At 38.6% G+C, this 16,441-nt stretch overlaps 2 protein-coding genes and 1 pseudogene across 2 annotated transcripts; all 3 read right to left on the reverse strand.

Annotated features, from left to right (window-relative positions):
- Positions 1–356: 356 nt before the first annotated feature.
- On the reverse strand, positions 357–4,802 carry LOC103935491 (COP9 signalosome complex subunit 1). Its single transcript, XM_009345263.3, has 6 exons — positions 4,276–4,802; positions 3,001–3,321; positions 2,042–2,158; positions 1,855–1,940; positions 1,186–1,420; positions 357–862 (listed from the first exon to the last, which is right to left on the reverse strand). Exons 1-6 carry the CDS (start codon positions 4,675–4,677, stop codon positions 686–688), a joined length of 1,338 nt encoding a protein of 445 aa, XP_009343538.2. The 5' UTR covers positions 4,678–4,802; the 3' UTR covers positions 357–685.
- Positions 4,803–5,788: 986 nt separating this feature from the next.
- Positions 5,789–9,893, reverse strand: LOC103935497 (annotated as a pseudogene).
- Positions 9,894–9,966: 73 nt separating this feature from the next.
- Positions 9,967–15,461, reverse strand: LOC103935492 (probable methyltransferase PMT15). The gene is made up of 6 exons (XM_009345264.3): positions 14,732–15,461; positions 12,473–12,683; positions 12,064–12,361; positions 10,886–11,278; positions 10,659–10,736; positions 9,967–10,375 (listed from the first exon to the last, which is right to left on the reverse strand). Exons 1-6 carry the CDS (start codon positions 15,395–15,397, stop codon positions 10,123–10,125), a joined length of 1,899 nt encoding a protein of 632 aa, XP_009343539.3. The 5' UTR covers positions 15,398–15,461; the 3' UTR covers positions 9,967–10,122.
- Positions 15,462–16,441: the final 980 nt, after the last annotated feature.

Consider the following 16,441-nt stretch of genomic DNA (forward strand, 5'->3'; position numbering starts at 1 on the left):
ATTAAAACTTTCGGTAAAGTCTAAAGCCTAAAAGTAAACTCAGCAACCAACACTGTACAACTTCAAAAAGCTTTCAAAGAGCTCCAATTTGACGACTCTGACGGGCCTGATGGCGCAACAGCCTAGTAAGTAATCTACGGTTAAACTTGAGGACCTGATGGCACAACAGCCTAGTAAGTAATCTACGGTTAAACTTGAGGAGAACAAGTTACATGGCACAAAAACAACCACAATGTAGCTTCTAGTACCAATAAAATAAGGACGTGAGTAACAATGTTCACATCCTTATTTCATTGCCACGGCACGCATTGTGACTGTACAAATACCATATAAGTCCTCAAACTGGGGCATTAAAATTTATGCAATTCCTTCTTCAATATTCAATCTGAATATTCGATATTGGCATTGTCCAACGGAGAAGAAACTGAATAAAAGCAGCAGCTACAGATGACACAATAATCAGAATCAATGCTGCAACTACTAAAAACCTAATCAAAATCAAAATCCGAATATACAAGACAGCAACCATCTAATATCGGTAAAGATCGCATATATTTGCACCCTGGTTTTCTATATGTGTCAAATCCTCCACCGTACTACTTAACCAAGCTGATGAATGTCAAAAACAAAAAGTGCAGACGCAAACCTTGGCCAGATTGCCAGATTAACACATTGTCTAAAATAGTCAGTGTTTCCTTGATGACCTGAGATTGTGCTCATGCTTTATAAGATTTACCCTAAGGAGCATAGACTTAACATCCCGATCAAACTCATTCCCTGTCTGTAGCACCCGTTGAAAAGTTGCATTCCTTTGATCTGCATGTCGTGCATAGAGGATTTTGTTGTGCGAGTCAATTCTAGCCTGAAGTGGCATCATGTATTGGGTCAATAAAGAACAAAATACTACACATGAAAAACAACCGATCTAAAGTTTCACTTCAACCCCACCGCCCCAAACCCTACCACAAAAACCGATTCATCATGCATAATACCTCAGTTAACCGATTGGGTTCCATACTCCATGCCTAGTCCTAGGACATCAGGTAAAGGCCCACTTAAGTGAACCAATATATATGAGGTCCATTTAACAAATGGGCATGGAGTGAGTTAGCAAGATTTTGTAAGTTACAGGCTAGGTAAATATCCCATACAAATAGATACAGCAGATAGCATTGAAAAGCACACCTGGACTTGGTTGTCAGTGATCAAAGCTTCAAGTTCTTTCTCAAGCCCTGCAACATCAGTTTTGAAAGCATTGGCCATCATATGTAAATCCACCGACACAAAGGGGTGCGTATACTGGATGAGAGCCTTGTGGCGGATCTGGCCATAGAGTGTCTCAAGGTGATCATGCAAATGGATGTCAAGCAGCAAATTTGCTTTGAGATTCCCAAGGTAATCCAGGCATGAAGCATAATGGCTACAAAAGAAGAACGAATGAATGTTACTGAAACTGAAATATTTGAACATCAATCAGATAACAAGCCTTCGACACTGCCAACGGGTAAAAGCAATTGCACAAGCACAAGCACCTTCAACTTCTATATTCATTTCCAACAAGGAATTGGAAAGCGGGCAATCTTTGCAATTGAAACTATGAGTAAGCAAGGTCTAATGTCATTTCAAAGTAACCACAGGATGGATTATGGTACAAATAAGTAATGTCTAATCTCACTTGACAAATTGGTTTAAAAAGAAAAATAATTTTAAGATCTTCACATGATTTAAATCTATAAATGTTTATATAACTTGAAATTCCCCCACCATTATGCATTGTGTAGAAGCACCATTGCCGAAATTGACACACTGATGAAGCAAGGCAACAACTAAAAAGATAACATCACGATTGATTACCTTGAGTAGAAATCATTGATAAGCTCCCTGACTTCAGGTACTAACTCTAAAAAATTCCGGAAATTCAGGTTGTCTATAACTTTGTTCTGTCATATAAAATCATTCACTGAGAAAGAAGCTTTATGTCTAAACCACAAAAACCATAAAATCAAAGAGAGATGGTTAAAAGGAGAGAAAGAACATATGCCTTAAGCTCCATTCTGTCAAAAGTTGCAAGTGCACAAAGCCCACCATATGTTGCAACATCTTGAGGAGCAATCACTTCATTGTAGTGGTTTCCTAATTCAGGCCCAGTTTCCAGGAACTGTAACGTCACAATGAATGAGCATGATTAAAACATTAGATGTCTCACGAGAGCAACAGATAAAGGGAAGACAGAGACTACTACACTGTCAAAAGACTGCAACTGATTTTACTAAATAATGGGCATATAATAACACCCTTCATGTAGGATAGAAATAAAATTTAGGGAACCAGGGACAATCTTAAAACCAGGAAAAATTAAATTAGCAATACTTAAAGGTCAAACTGTTTCCTTTGATTTTGAAGGCATAAGTTCAATATTATCGAAATATCTTGTCATAAATTCTGTCCAACAAGAACACATAAATTACAACTGAAATAAGATTGGAAAATAATAATGACATAGTACAGTTGAAAGAGCTGTAAGGAAATAATTATACTATGAAGGTTCTCACAAGGTACACTAAATATGATCCAGAATATAAGATATAAAATGAAAGATGCCATTAATACTGAATAATATATAAACATACACGAAAAAGTTCATTGTGTGAACACCAAATACTGAGCATTCAAACACTCCCTCACAGTCTGCATTTGAACCTGCTGGTATACGATACACACACAAGGCACCTTAATTCATCATTAGCTAACTCACATTCTTTTAGTTTGTAGTTGAAACAACTTTAGCGCATGAAATAATTGACTGTTAATTGACCTTCTCAGTATTTGTAAATTGTATTAGCATACCAAACACAACATGCCTAACTGATTAAAATCATAAACTCACAAGCTCTTATGTTAAAGCACAAAGCTAGATGATTTTAATATATATTTAAAAGAAAAAAACAAGAAAAAGAAAAAAGCATTACGAAAGACAAAAAGTAATGAAATATCCACAACCTTACGAGCAGCAAGTTTGTATTTTTTAGATTCCAAGTGAGCCAATCCAGCAGCACAACGAAGTTTAGCCACAGTGACAGGGTCAAGGGCATCTGGTATTTGCTCTGCTTTGGTAATATAGCTTGTGACATGAGTAAATTGACCCATCTCGATGCTGACCAGAGTTGAACTCATGCACATGTGAACAATATGCTTTGACGTAGTGCAATAATCACGAGTCCGAACATAACTTTTAAAAGCATCCCCAAGTTGACCATGAGCATAATAAAAATCTCCAAAATCATTGTAACCCATTCTTATGCTTTCTTTGATCAGATTTGTCTGCACAAAAGCACTTGAAAGAATAATGAGAGATCATGGTACGCCATAATGGGAGCCAAAGAGATTCAATCACATAAATTGCACTTATTTCACCATTTAGGAACATAAGCAAGGAAATATGCACAACAACCCTCAGACAGAGAAATCCCAAATGTAAGTTTTTCCCACCATAAAAATATATACAATAAGCATCAAAAACTCAATATAGCAGAACCCTAATCATTGTGTATGAGAACTCATTAGATCCCAATAATAAGTACACAAAAAAGAAGTTCTAAGTGGATCAACAGTTGAAAAACATGCAACACGTATAGGTAAATGTGTCTGAAAATATCTGTCATGCATTAACCACTGACAATGTTGCATTTGGAAACCTCCATTTTGAGCCCATAGTTGATTATTACCCGACAGCTTCACTAGGTTGACGAGAACGATGACCACGGTCCATTTCCATTTACAAAACATCAAAACCCCATATTCATTTGCATGCACAAAACTGCAGTACACCATCTCCTTTACTTTTCCTATACCCGAAAGAATAACATCTACTATGTCCCTTTAACATCTTTTCGCTGATCCACCAAAACATCTGAAGGCAAAGCTAAAGTCGAGGGGTGAACAAGTTGTTTGCTTGCTGCCCAACACTGCCTAAGATACAAGCCACAGGACCATGACTACCTGTATCCTGAATAGAACATCTCATCCATAACCTCGTTTGTATATACAACATAATCCGAAAACAATAACTATGACAAACCATTAAACCCAGCAAACAGACTACGGGCACACCATATCCAGTATATTAACATGAACAGTTAAAGAAAAATTAAATAAACACAACAAAACCCACCACAAAAAAAAAAAAAAAAAACAACCTATATACTACTCAATCACATAAGCCCTAGAAATTAAAGAGAGAACCACAAAGATGTGAGAGTTGTATGGACGGCATACCCTGTAGGCATTGAGCTCGTTCTCGAGCTTCTCCTTCTTCTGCTCGGCCCTCCTATCCACAGTGTCGCACCAAGCGACGTCCATTCCGTACTCCGGCCCCAATCGACCGACTATCTTCTGCACGACCTCCCTGTGCAACTGGGTGTTCTCCCCCTTCTTAATTTCGTCGTAGGCCATGCGGAGCGCCTCCAGCTCCATAGCCTCGTTGCTCTGGCTCCTCTGGGCGATGAAAAGGAGGCGCATGATCTTGGTGCGGCCGCTGTAGAGGCTCGCGTAGGCCTCGATGTCGAGTTGCTCGCTGCTCATGATGGGTCGGCTCCGCTTCTCGTTGTCTCCATCGACGCCGTTGGCGTAGATCTCATCGTCGATCATTGGTCCCGATGTATCGTCATCGCCTTCCATTTGGGAAAACTCGAAATCCTAGGGCACAAATTTGGGGGAATTTTTTGGTACGTTCTGTAGGTAATGCTACAGTGCTGCTCTCTACCTCTCTCGTCTCATCCCTTCTCTTTGTACAAGTTTGTGCAGCGAGGGAGGAGAACGAAGCGACGCCGTTTGGGACCCGACTATTTCTTTTCCTGGGCTTTCTGATTGGGCAATTATTGTGGGCTTTGGTTCGAGGCTTTTGAGCCTTTGAACCTAGTTTGATGCAAGATGCATACACGTAATGGGAGTCTAAACGCGCCCTAAAATCTGAACAATACACTCTTCCATTACTTTTAAAATATATATATACCTTAAATTTAGTGATTATTTTTTTAAAATTACAATCAATTAACCATTTCATTGGCTGGATATGGTGTGATTCTTATATTCAAAATCACCTAAAAAGATGATGAATTTGATACCAAAATAAGTTGTTCATTATGTGACTCAGCTCAATTTTTCATCCCCTTAGTGTAAAAGATATATCTTATTGAAGTTCTAATTAGATTAGGAATGTGATTGTGCAAATTCTACTTCAGTTGTGTTATATATTTTAGATAGTGTCCTGATTCAGTTGTAATACCTAAGGGGTAAGGAATTTATTTTTTTCTAGGGTAAATTACATTTTACCCCCTCAGGTTTGGGGTCGATTTCAATTCTTTACAACATCTTTAAAACATTTCAATTTCATACATTTACTATCATTTTATTTCAATTTCATACATCCATTAGAAAATTTGTTAAGTAAACCGTTAAGTGATGATGTGGCAAATAAGGGGTCCCCTTTATGCTGACGTGGCTGCCACATTTGTGCCACGTGGCTAAACACTTAATAAAAATTTTAAATTTTAAAATAATTAATTAAAAAAAAAAAAAGCCAAAACCCAGTTCTTCTTCACCACCCCTTCTCCCCCCCTGAGCACACCCCCAACCCAAAATCTCATTCCCTCATCCTCCTCCACTGTCTTCACCTCCCCTTCCATCTAAAAAACCCAATTCGTCTTCCCCACCCGAGCACACCCCATATTTCAATTTCATATAGCCGCGTCGGATTCATCAACAAAAAATTGGCGGAAGGGAAAATTCCTCAAGGGAACAAGTTAAGTAGCTTTTTCTCCAATCCAACGACATAAGAGTATGGGTGTTGATCTTCGAACCCACTCTTGAAGCACGTGATGACACCGGACTCATCTGAGTTCATGGATGGGGTTCCTAGTTGTCAGATCTTCGGTTTGGGCTTGGGTTTGAAAGACGAGGTCGAGGTCAACCAAAGATCTAAATCTGCATATTGCTAGAGCTAAAGTAACTTGGTGGAGGACTCGTTGGGCGCCGCAAATCGCTTGTGTTTTGGCGAGGAGGCCCTGGCGAACCAGGAGGAGGAACCAGAGTTATGACTCGGATCTCGAAGCCTCCACATGTCCATAGAGATAGTGACGCCGTCAACATTGGCATCGGAGGCCTCGTCGGGAGTGGACTCTCCACCGAATAGCTCAAGAATCGGTCGGAGCATACCATCACGGAGGACAGTCTCAACGGCAGCCTAGCAGAGATGAACTAGGACGTTGGGAATCAGGGACGGTGGAGATGAAGGACATAAGGTCGGCATGGCCGAAGAACTTGGAGGAGGGTGTGCTCGGGTGGGGAAGACGAATTGGGTTTTGGCTTTTTTTCTTTTTTTTTTTTTTTTTTTTTTCTTTTTTTTAATTAATTTTTTTAAATTTTTAAATTTTTTATTAAGCGTTTAGCCACGTGGCACAAATGTCGTAGTCATGTCAGCACAAATGGGGACCCCTTATTTGCCACGTCATCACTTAACAGTATACTTAATAGATTTTCTAACGGATGTATGAAATTAAAATAAAATGATAGTAAATATATGAAATTGAAATGTTTAAAAGATGTTGTAAAGAATTGAAATTGACCCCAAACCTAAGGGAGTAAAATGTAATTTACCTTTTTTCTACTATTATAAATAAAGGCACAACACACATCAGAATACACCAAATCAATCTCTTTCTCTGTGTGCTGCAACCCTCTCTCCCTCTCTTTAATTCTTCAGTTAAATAGGTCTACAACACATTATCAGCATACTCTTGTCTAACGCTAAGGAACTTAAGGTTCATGGAGGAGGTTCTTCTACAAATTCAAAGCCTCAATGTTCTTTTTTTGCCTATTAGGTGCCGCTTCGCTGGTTGGCCTACGTTTATACCCAAGTGCTAAGTCAAACCGAGCCGAGCTGTTGCTAGACCTAGCAGGCCTCTAGGCTTGCTTTTTGTGCTTGAGAACCAGGCTAAGTGCCTAGTCTTTCCCTTCTGTTGGACGGGCATGCACACCTGATCACTTTGATGGGCACTTTCCCCTCAACCTATGCATTGTACAGCCTACAGACGCATGATGGGGTTGTTTTTCCTCAACTCCGTGATTGTAGCAAACCTGCAACTTGTTTTGTAGGATATTAGGTTACCAGCAGCAGCCTGCTCGAGCTCAACCCGTAGTCTGATGGTTGCAAGGCCTTATTTTGCAACAGACATCAATTCCTTGATGGGTTTCCATGAATTTCTTGACCCATTGTTAATTTTTGGCCCCAACATCCAATTATGTTAGGGTGTCCTTGACTAAAGCTTAATTAGGCTTTGTTTTCTCAATTGCTTTGCCCAAAGCCATTCAAAGTGAATATGACTCGAACATCATTATTATTTTTTTCTTTCACGATCGATCTTGTATGGTCCCAATCTATTGAATTAATTTAAGAAACCAACAGTTCATTAATTCAACAAAAATCCAAAATTATTATCTTGCAATCCACTGTATTGGAAAATAATGATTCAATATTTTGTTTCTTTTCTCAATTGCTTTTGTAGTCTCTAACCCACTCACACTTGTTTGGTAGTTTTCAATGTGTTCCATGACTGTATCAAGGAAGTAGAATTAGAATCCAATGACTTCCAAGACTGTCTTTGCACCCTCAATTTACACAGCATTCCTCTTTACCTTTATTGTTTGGTAGTTTTCCAGTACTTCGAGTTAAGATATCGGACCCAAATTGTAAGTATTAGTTAATTAGGTTGAGGTTTATGATGGAATGATTGTCGCTTTTGATCTTTCAACGGCTTAATATTATAAGTTTTTTTCCCTAAAATCTGATGGCAGGAATTTGAGAGTAGGGTTGTTGCAAAAAGTGATTCGCTTCCTTATGAACCAGCAATAGATGATAAGACTGTTGCTACTCTTCTTGTAACGATGCCAAATGGAAGTCGCCTTAGTCGTCGCTTTCACAAGTTTAACAAGCTTCAGGTCCAATTTTAAAATCTTTTCAAATTTAAAAGCTTGCCTCTTTTGTCTCAACTGACCAAAATTTTTGTTCCTTTTTAAGTTCTGTTTGACTTCATAGATGTCGATAGAGAGGTGAAGCCTGGAACTTACAAGGTGGTAAATATTCCTCTTTCCTTTCTGTTTTTTTTTTTCAAGGCAAACTAGATGAAATTTATAGATTTAGAAAAAGCACATGATAGGGTCCTAAGAGACATTCTTTTGAGGATTCTAGAGAATAAAGGAGTACGAGTAACATGTATCCAAGCTATAAAAAATATGTATGATGGAGCAAGGATTGCTATAAGAATTCATGAAGGACAACCCAAAAGCTTTCCCATAACTATAGGGTTAAATCAAGGCTCATCTTTAAGTTCTTATATTTTTGCATTGGTAATTGATGAGTCAACGGGACATATTCAAGATGATATTCCTTGGGGTATGCTTCTCGCCGACAATATAATGTTAATAAATGAAACTCAGGAAGGAGTAAATGCAAAGCTTAATCCTTGGAGAGAAGTGTTATAATATACAGGTTTTCGCCTAAGTTGGTCAAAGACTGAGTATATGGAGTGCAAGTTTAGTACAAATGAAAGCTCAAATGAGTTAGGGGTGAGGATTGGAGATCAGGAAATACCAAAGAGTAACCGCTTTCGCTACCTAGAATCTATCTTGCAAAAGAACGAAGAATTAGATGGAGACCTCAACCATAAAATACAAGCTAGATGGATGAAGTGGAAGAGTGCATCCGTCGTGTTGTGTGACCGTTGTATGCCACTGAAGCTCAAGGGAAAATTTTATAGTACGGTAATAAGGCCAGCAATGCTTAATGGCACGGAATGTTGGGCAGTGAAGCATTAACACATACATAAAATGGGTGTAGCGAAGATGAGAATGCTTCGTTGGATGTGTGGGCACACAAGAAAGGATAAGTTTAGGAATGAGAATATCCGAGGTAAAGTAGGAGTAGCTGAAATTGAAGGAAAGATGAGAGAAAATCGGTTACAATGGTTTGGACATGTGAAACGAAGGTTTATTGACACTCCGGTTAGAAGATGCGATTACGGAACAGACGTTCAGGGCCAAAGGGGTAGAGGGAAGACTTTAGAAAAGACTCTAAAAAAAGACTTAGACTACTTGGATCTAATAGAAGACGTGACACAAAACCAAGTGCAATGACGTTCTAAGATTCTTACAGCCGATCCCATTTAGTTAAAAAAGGCTTTATTGTTGGATGAATTTATTTAATTTTTTTTAATACGTCGATACTTTTACACTAAGAAGAGGGAGAATTCGGCTAAGCCACACAATGAGCAACCTAATCTGGTAATTTATGATAGGGACAATGCCGTTGACTCTAAATCACATGCGCTGTTTTAATTGAACTATTTCAGTCGACATGCAATGGTTGGTTCTTTTTGTTTATAAGCGAGCGAGACTGCACAACTACTTCTCCGCGGTTTTGTGTATTCTGATTGAGTTGTTATGATTTCATGTAGAGGTGAGGTCTTATCCCCGGCGTGCTTTTACTGTTGATGACGGCTTACTAACATTGAGCGAACTTGGCCTTACGAATAAACAAGAAGCCCTCTTCCTTGTAAGTTCCATCTCTGAAAGGTTGAAACCACAGGCGATGCCCTCAGATGGTAGTGTATATTTGAACTGGTTGATTGCTGCATCTTCAATTTCCGATGTGGCTCCGTTAATGTCGTTAGTAACCCTTCTCATAGGGGGTAATGTTTCAAACAACCTGCCATACACGTCAAACCCTGTAAAGCAAACGAAAGTGACATGTATTCAGCAGGATAAGATAATGCCGGTGTACGTTATTTTAACTTCTACTTGTCACATGCCTTACAGAGAGACGACTTCATAGTGTACATGTTTGATCATCTTGTGGCGTCTTTTGTTGCTGAACTACGTTTTCTGATAAATGAGAACATGTTTTGTAAAGAATTGCTTTAAAATTGCTTTCTTTCATTGGTATAGAATTCAATCCAAGTTTCACACCACAAAACAAATCACGGGTGCCTGACAAAATCATTACATTTTTCAAAATTATCGACATAAAAATTGGAATAATTTGGAAAAAAAAATAGAAGCCCTAGAGGTCTATGAATCTGTTTTGCTTTGTCCTTCATCTTGTTTGGCAGGAGCTGGCGCAGTCCAATACTGTTTGACCGCCAACATAATCTTTTCTCTTTCTATGGGTCCGTCTTCATGGTCAACGATTCTGGCATCGTATTGCATTGCATCCATGATGCTCTTGACTTTCACCAACACGTCCACGTCGTCACGGAAGATTATACTTCCTTCTGGCCTTAAAATCCTATCCATTTCTAAAAGAATATCTTCCACTTCACATCTACAACGCAAATGAATCATGTGCTAGTTAGTAAATGCTTTAAGGATCTTGAAAGGGACTATTGGCCGTTTGTGCGTGCATGACTGATCCAAGACAATCACTACATGTATCAAAACAGCCATCTACGTGTGCATGAATATACGTATATAATGCATTGTGGGATCCACATGCATCAAAGACAATCACTATATATATCAAGACAGTCATCTAATTTGTGAGCTAGCGTAATTGTTGAAATCATATCAAACTTTATCAATGTTCATGTAAGGCTGAGGATAGTCACCTGTCCTTGTAGAGGGTAAAAACTGAATCAGAGTGGATGAAGTCATAGGTTCTTGGGTAAGTAGACATGGCCTCACACCTGCCAGGCAACAAAAGTCATTAGCATATTTCTAATTGACGTGAAACCCACTTGTATACGTAGGTTCCACCTCGATCAGAGACGTGATTCGTAGCATGGTTAGTAAATGTGGTTCAAATAACTTTATCGTTAGGAGGGAAAGAGCATACCAATTCTGATAAGTTCCAATCAATCCTCGTTCATAAATGGCTCCAAGGGTGTTAACCTCCGCCTCAACAGGGACAATGTTCATAACCCACACAGGGTCATGAACAAGTGCAGCTGCAAAGCCGCCCAAGTAAGCGTTCATATCGAGCAGATTCCGGTACCTCCCGGGTTCCGCCAACTGATAATCCATGGTCTTGTAATATGCTACTCTTTTATTCCATAGCTCTGTGTTTTCTCTGAATGTCTGAGCTGTGACTCCTGTCAAACTCCCACTGCTGATTCTTGGAGGGACTGAGTTTAGCCTCTTTGGCCATTTACTCAATTCCCCTCCTGCAATTTCTTTTATGTTGTTCACTCCAGGAAGTGGAGTCAAACAATCCTCCATTTTAGTATACCTACCAAAAAGGAAAAAAAAGGCAAGGGTGTTGAGTAAAATGGAGAAAAAGAATATATGGTATTGAAACAGTCACATGATATAATTAACTGACATGTTATAATATAGTCATTGAGGCATATGCAAGCCGTTTTATCTACTGCTATGTGAAGGGAAAGCGTAGCATTGAGGCGTAACCCTCTGACTTATGAAGTGTAAAAATAATGGACCAAATATATCTAATTCAACAACAATTTCATCATTTGTACTTAATAATCAACCAAAACACATAATCTAACAACAATATCATCATAAGTGATTACATGACATGAATATGTTTCGGTACCACAGGAGAACTGATTATATCACTGACTGTGTTCCAATATCGATCATATAATTATTTATTCCACTCAAGTCTTTTTAACAGATTTTTCAATCTTGGCAGCTGAACAATCATTGAGTAAAGAACAAAATAGGTAGCAAGAAGACAACAGTAGGGTGGTCCTGCGGAGAGTTCATAGTGTTTGGAAGGTTCATGGTTGGACTTGACAGTTCAACTAACACTGATTCTGATTCTTCACTCTGCCTGCCTTTGCTATCTGATTGGTTTTGGTATCAATGCCAAACTGTACCTACTTTAATCTTCCTTAACCTTATTTAACAGTTAGACGATTTCTCGTGTCTTATCTCTTCGCAAATCCCACAAAGGTAAAACAAAGTTCTAAACTACTAAACCAAAATTTTACACCCAAAAAAAGAGATTCAAAAGCTGAAGAATAAATAATTTAAGAAGGAAAAGCACATTACCATGCAGTGTCGGGATCTCGAGCTTGACAGAAGGATGGCTTCTTGAAGACCTTTCTGTTCATCTTACAGTGGACATGGTTTGTGGTTTTTTGCCAAATTGCAAGATCACCCTTCTGCTTCAGTTTCTTCCAACACAAGCTTTTTGCTACATTCTCGATCGTAGTCTGCTCAGCTCTAAGATCTTCAGCTGTTCTTTCCCATCCTTTCCAGTGTTTCTCCCAGTTTATTGGTGGACCGGAAAGAATCCAATACCCGCCCGGGCGTAAAACTCGATCAACTTCAATTAAGTAAAGCCCATCTGCATATATAATCAAAATCCCAAGTTAAATAAACATCTTCAAGCACCATATCTAATAGAGCAGAAGAAAATGTTTAACCTAAAGTTGATTAGGATTCGCAGCGATTTTACCATATTGGCCCCAGGGAATGAGGCAACGAGAGCAGTGAGCCATGTCAAAAGCTCGAGAGGGGTAAGGAAGTCTTTTGGAAGCAAGAATGCCAATCAATGCAGGGACTCCTCTTTCAAGAGCAAATTGAACCTGTGCTTCATGGGTGTCTCTTGGTGCAAATGACACTGTTAGGATGTCCCTGGACAAAAGGTAAGCTCCCCAACTTGCAACCTGAAACAAAAATAATAAGAACAAATACAAATATTACTTGAAATATAAACCTTTTTTTTTTTTTTTTAAAAAACAATATTATCTACACTAAAGGGAAGAGGGTAGGTTTAGCCTTACAATAACAATAATGTGGTTCGAACTCGACTTTGGCGAGAATCGAACCTAAGACCTCTCACTTACAAGTAAAGAGGAAGACCACTAGACCATAATGCTAAGTGGTGAAGTATGAACATTTTGACCATGGAATTTCACATGATAAAGGAGAAAATCAAAGCTTTCTTAACGTTTAATGGCATTATAATAAAGAGGGACAAATTTTAATGAGTTTTAGCTTGAGTTGTTCAATTTAATTTTATCCCGTTTGCACGAACAAATCTTCGTTTCAATCAGTTACATATTGTTTTGTTTTTGTCTCTCGTTACATGAATACACCATTGAACATGGCATATTAAAGAAATATGAACAAGTTACCAAACGGGCAATTAACTTTTCTAACTTATCTTTATAAATAACACTTTCCATTAAATAAACGTTATTGACGTAAGAGAATAGCAAGTATAATTGACGACGGTTGGCAACACTATCAACAAATATTCTTTTCATCAACAAATAATTTTTTGTCACTTAGTACTACTGTCTAGTGGTATTCACTTATAAGGGAGAGGTCTTAGGTTCAATTTTCTCCAATTGCTAGCCTATTGTGAGGCTAAATCTACCCCTCCCTCTTAGTGTAGATAATATCATTTGTTCAGCCCAAAAAAAAAAAAATACATGTAATTTTTTAACATCCCAACATTTAATTTAGGATTAAAAGAAGATTAAGTGATTAACATTATAAATAAGTACACTGCAAGATATATATAATTGCTTTCCCACATGTCAATCATAATTAAGAGTAATATAAACGTCTTGTTCATCCATATCTTTTATGAACCACTTTACTTCAGTGCCAAGGGAGAGAACATATAGAAAATATATTTTCAAGTTATTTTCATCCATTGTCTAATTTCTACTAGAAATTGTTTAATTAAGACAAGCTGGAGTACATGGTTTTCAAAAACCATTTTTCCCAAAATAATGTGGGGTAATTCTACCCACCACCCTACCAACCCAGATTTTTGCTAATTTCTTTCTTTTATCACGTGCCGAACAGAAAAACATTTAATTTTGATGTTTTCTAAAACTTACTTTTCTGGGTCCACAAAGACGACTCAACCTTATCTGCCTCTATTTAGACAATTAGAATAAATATTTTTTTTATTTTTTATCAAAGACAATTAGAATAAATATTGTTAAAATGGTTTTTTCTTCTAATTTTATAAAAACTGAGCTGTAACTTTCCCTTGCTTCTTTTTTGAGTATTAAGTTTCTGCCCATCAAGGGGGAATCACACGAAGGTAGTTAGGGAATGTTTACGTGAGTCTTTTCAGCTCTTGAAAGAGTAGACTGTTGTGGCGAAACTACTAACTAATTTTTTTGTTTTTTGTTTTTTTCTTTAGTTTTCTTCTTTGGGATTTCCTTGAATTTACTCAAAAACAAAAGGAAGCACTCGAAAAAAAAAAAAAAAAAAAAAAAAAAGGAAGCAAATGACAAACAAATTCAGTCAAACCGTAGCGCCATTTACACGCTTACTTTCTGACCACTCAAACAATTTTCAATCAAGAAGGAAAAAAAAAAAAGACTAAGAATTCAAGTGTCACACATTGGCCGATTGGGCCATTCCGGTTGGCACATGACAATTCGGACAAATTATAAAGCATAAACACAGCCATAATTGAAGCACACACAATAGAGTGCGCATGGTAAGCGTTTTCTTGTTAGATAACTAGAAACACATATATCCAAAGAAATAAACGTAAGATCTCGATTATCTCACAAAACAAAAAATAGAAGGATTTAAGAAATAATGATAATGTTTTCTTGTTAAATAATTTGACATCCTGCCACTGTCGTACTCTTTGACAAAGAACCAACCTACCAATTACCAAACTCATGATCACCTTTTAAACTGAAATAAAAATATAAAATACGAAAAAACTTTTACTTACCCCGCAACCGGTATCAATGGCGGTCCGTACAGACCCATCTCTGAGATTAATCAACTGTCCGATGTCGTCGATATAAGCATCAGCACCGCGAGGAAACATGGTCCCGCCACCAGGGAATCTAAACCGGTCCCCGTCGTAATGAACCCAATTTTGCTTCTTCTTCTCCACGGTCAACTCCTTATGCGGCACGTTCGCATACCAAACCGAGTCCCGGCTCTCCGGCCACCGAAGCGGCACCGTGTACCCGTGCGGTGCCGGAATTCGGCACTTGAGGAGCTCCTCCTTCTCCGGGCAATGCCTCTCCCTGTACACCAACCTCTTCCTGTCGAACTTCAGCGACCTAGTGAGGTCCTCGCACGGTGTGTACTCGCTGAGCTTGGCGTTGCAAGGCGGCAGGTGATCCACACGCGCCGCCGCGGGAGGTAAGGGGAGGTCCTCAGCGGTGTGGTGGGCTTTGAAGTCGAGATGGATTGTTTTGTTTATGGTGATCGGAGGACATGAGGCGACGGAGGAGACAGAAGCGGTGATGACGGCGCCGCCGGATGAGTGCTGCCAAATTCCGACGAGGTAGCAGAGCGTGCAGAGGACTGCGGCTAGCGTCATGTAATAAAGGTTGGCTCTTTTGGGTTTCAGTGAAAAGTACTGTAGTGGACTGGGACAAGCCATTGTTTTAGAGAGAGAGAGAGAGAGAGTTGAGGTGTGTATAATGCATATTATACCCAGGGAGACAGGCCGATGACTGACTAAGAGGTTTTCTTATCCGAAAGGCGAGTGAAGTACAAGCGCTTATTTTGGTGAAACCGTCCGTTTGCGTGAAAGCTAAAACTCACATCTTTTTTAAAGAAAATGTCAAATATGTTGAAAAGTCTAATGTCTGATGGCAATGAATGCCCACACAGTATATTAGCAAAAGTCTTCAGTATGGTCAGAAATTTTCAATGCCCATGCGAAGTGAAAGTTGAATGTGAAATTGTATAGTCAGACGAAGTGTCATAAAATTCAAGATGCATTAACTGCATCAGTTTGGAGTTGCTCTATAAATAGAGCACTCCGCATGTTTTTAAGTTACAAGGAAAAGAGAGAAGAAGTGAACGAGAGAAAAATATTAGTAACATCATCTATTTTCTCTACTTTTATTTGTTATCCTCTTATGCTATAGTTTTTGTGTGGCATTTTACATCTACCTTGCACCTACCATTAAAAAGGTTATCTCTCAAACTTTAACCCTTTTATAACACGTTATCAGCACGAGTCTCTAAATATAATTATTCTCTCATCTCTCTTCGCCAAACGAACTAACAAGAAAGAAAAATGTTTCCTTTAAGGTTTTTACTGTTCATCTTCTTCCTCTGCCTCAACTGCGCCGTATACCCTAGCGATGAATTGTTTGCTCCATGTCTGCTCTTAGTCCTCCAACTAACGGTTACATACATCTTTGATTACTTGTTTGGTGTAGAGATTGATTACTAACCCAGTATTTATTTATGTTAATTCTACTGCAATCCAAGATGGTGCGGTACAATCGCCCATCTTGAACTGCAAGTTTATTCTTACTGCGATCCAAAACGGTGCGGTATCATTGTCTATCTTGGACTGCAGATTTAATTTTACTGCAAATTTTAGGTGGAGCGGTATAATCGCCCACCCTACCCTGCTTATAAATTTACCTGCTGTTTAATTTTATTGCAATTTTAGGTGGTGCGGTATAAT

This window comes from the organism of the source record quoted next, unplaced genomic scaffold, assembly GCF_019419815.1.
Source record: "Pyrus x bretschneideri cultivar Hongxiangsu unplaced genomic scaffold, Pyrus_bretschneideri_v1 Contig87, whole genome shotgun sequence".
In the NCBI taxonomy this organism is placed as follows: Eukaryota; Viridiplantae; Streptophyta; class Magnoliopsida; order Rosales; family Rosaceae; genus Pyrus; species Pyrus x bretschneideri.

What these genes read in the sequence shown, in the direction of transcription:
- LOC103935491 (XM_009345263.3), bottom strand. Translation starts at nt 4,677, where the DNA reads ATGGAAGGCGATGACGATACATCGGGACCAATGATCGACGATGAGATC. An exon ending in TTGACAGAATGGAGCTTAAG is followed by an intron (nt 1,941 to 2,041) that starts GCATATGTTCTT and finishes TTTATATGACAG; the next exon opens with AACAAAGTTATAGACAACCT. An exon ending in TCACTGACAACCAAGTCCAG is followed by an intron (nt 863 to 1,185) that starts GTGTGCTTTTCA and finishes ATGCCACTTCAG; the next exon opens with GCTAGAATTGACTCGCACAA.
- LOC103935492 (XM_009345264.3), bottom strand. Translation starts at nt 15,397, where the DNA reads ATGGCTTGTCCCAGTCCACTACAGTACTTTTCACTGAAACCCAAAAGA. An exon ending in CGAGATCCCGACACTGCATG is followed by an intron (nt 11,279 to 12,063) that starts GTAATGTGCTTT and finishes CCTTTTTGGTAG; the next exon opens with GTATACTAAAATGGAGGATT. An exon ending in ATTGGAACTTATCAGAATTG is followed by an intron (nt 10,737 to 10,885) that starts GTATGCTCTTTC and finishes GTTGCCTGGCAG; the next exon opens with GTGTGAGGCCATGTCTACTT.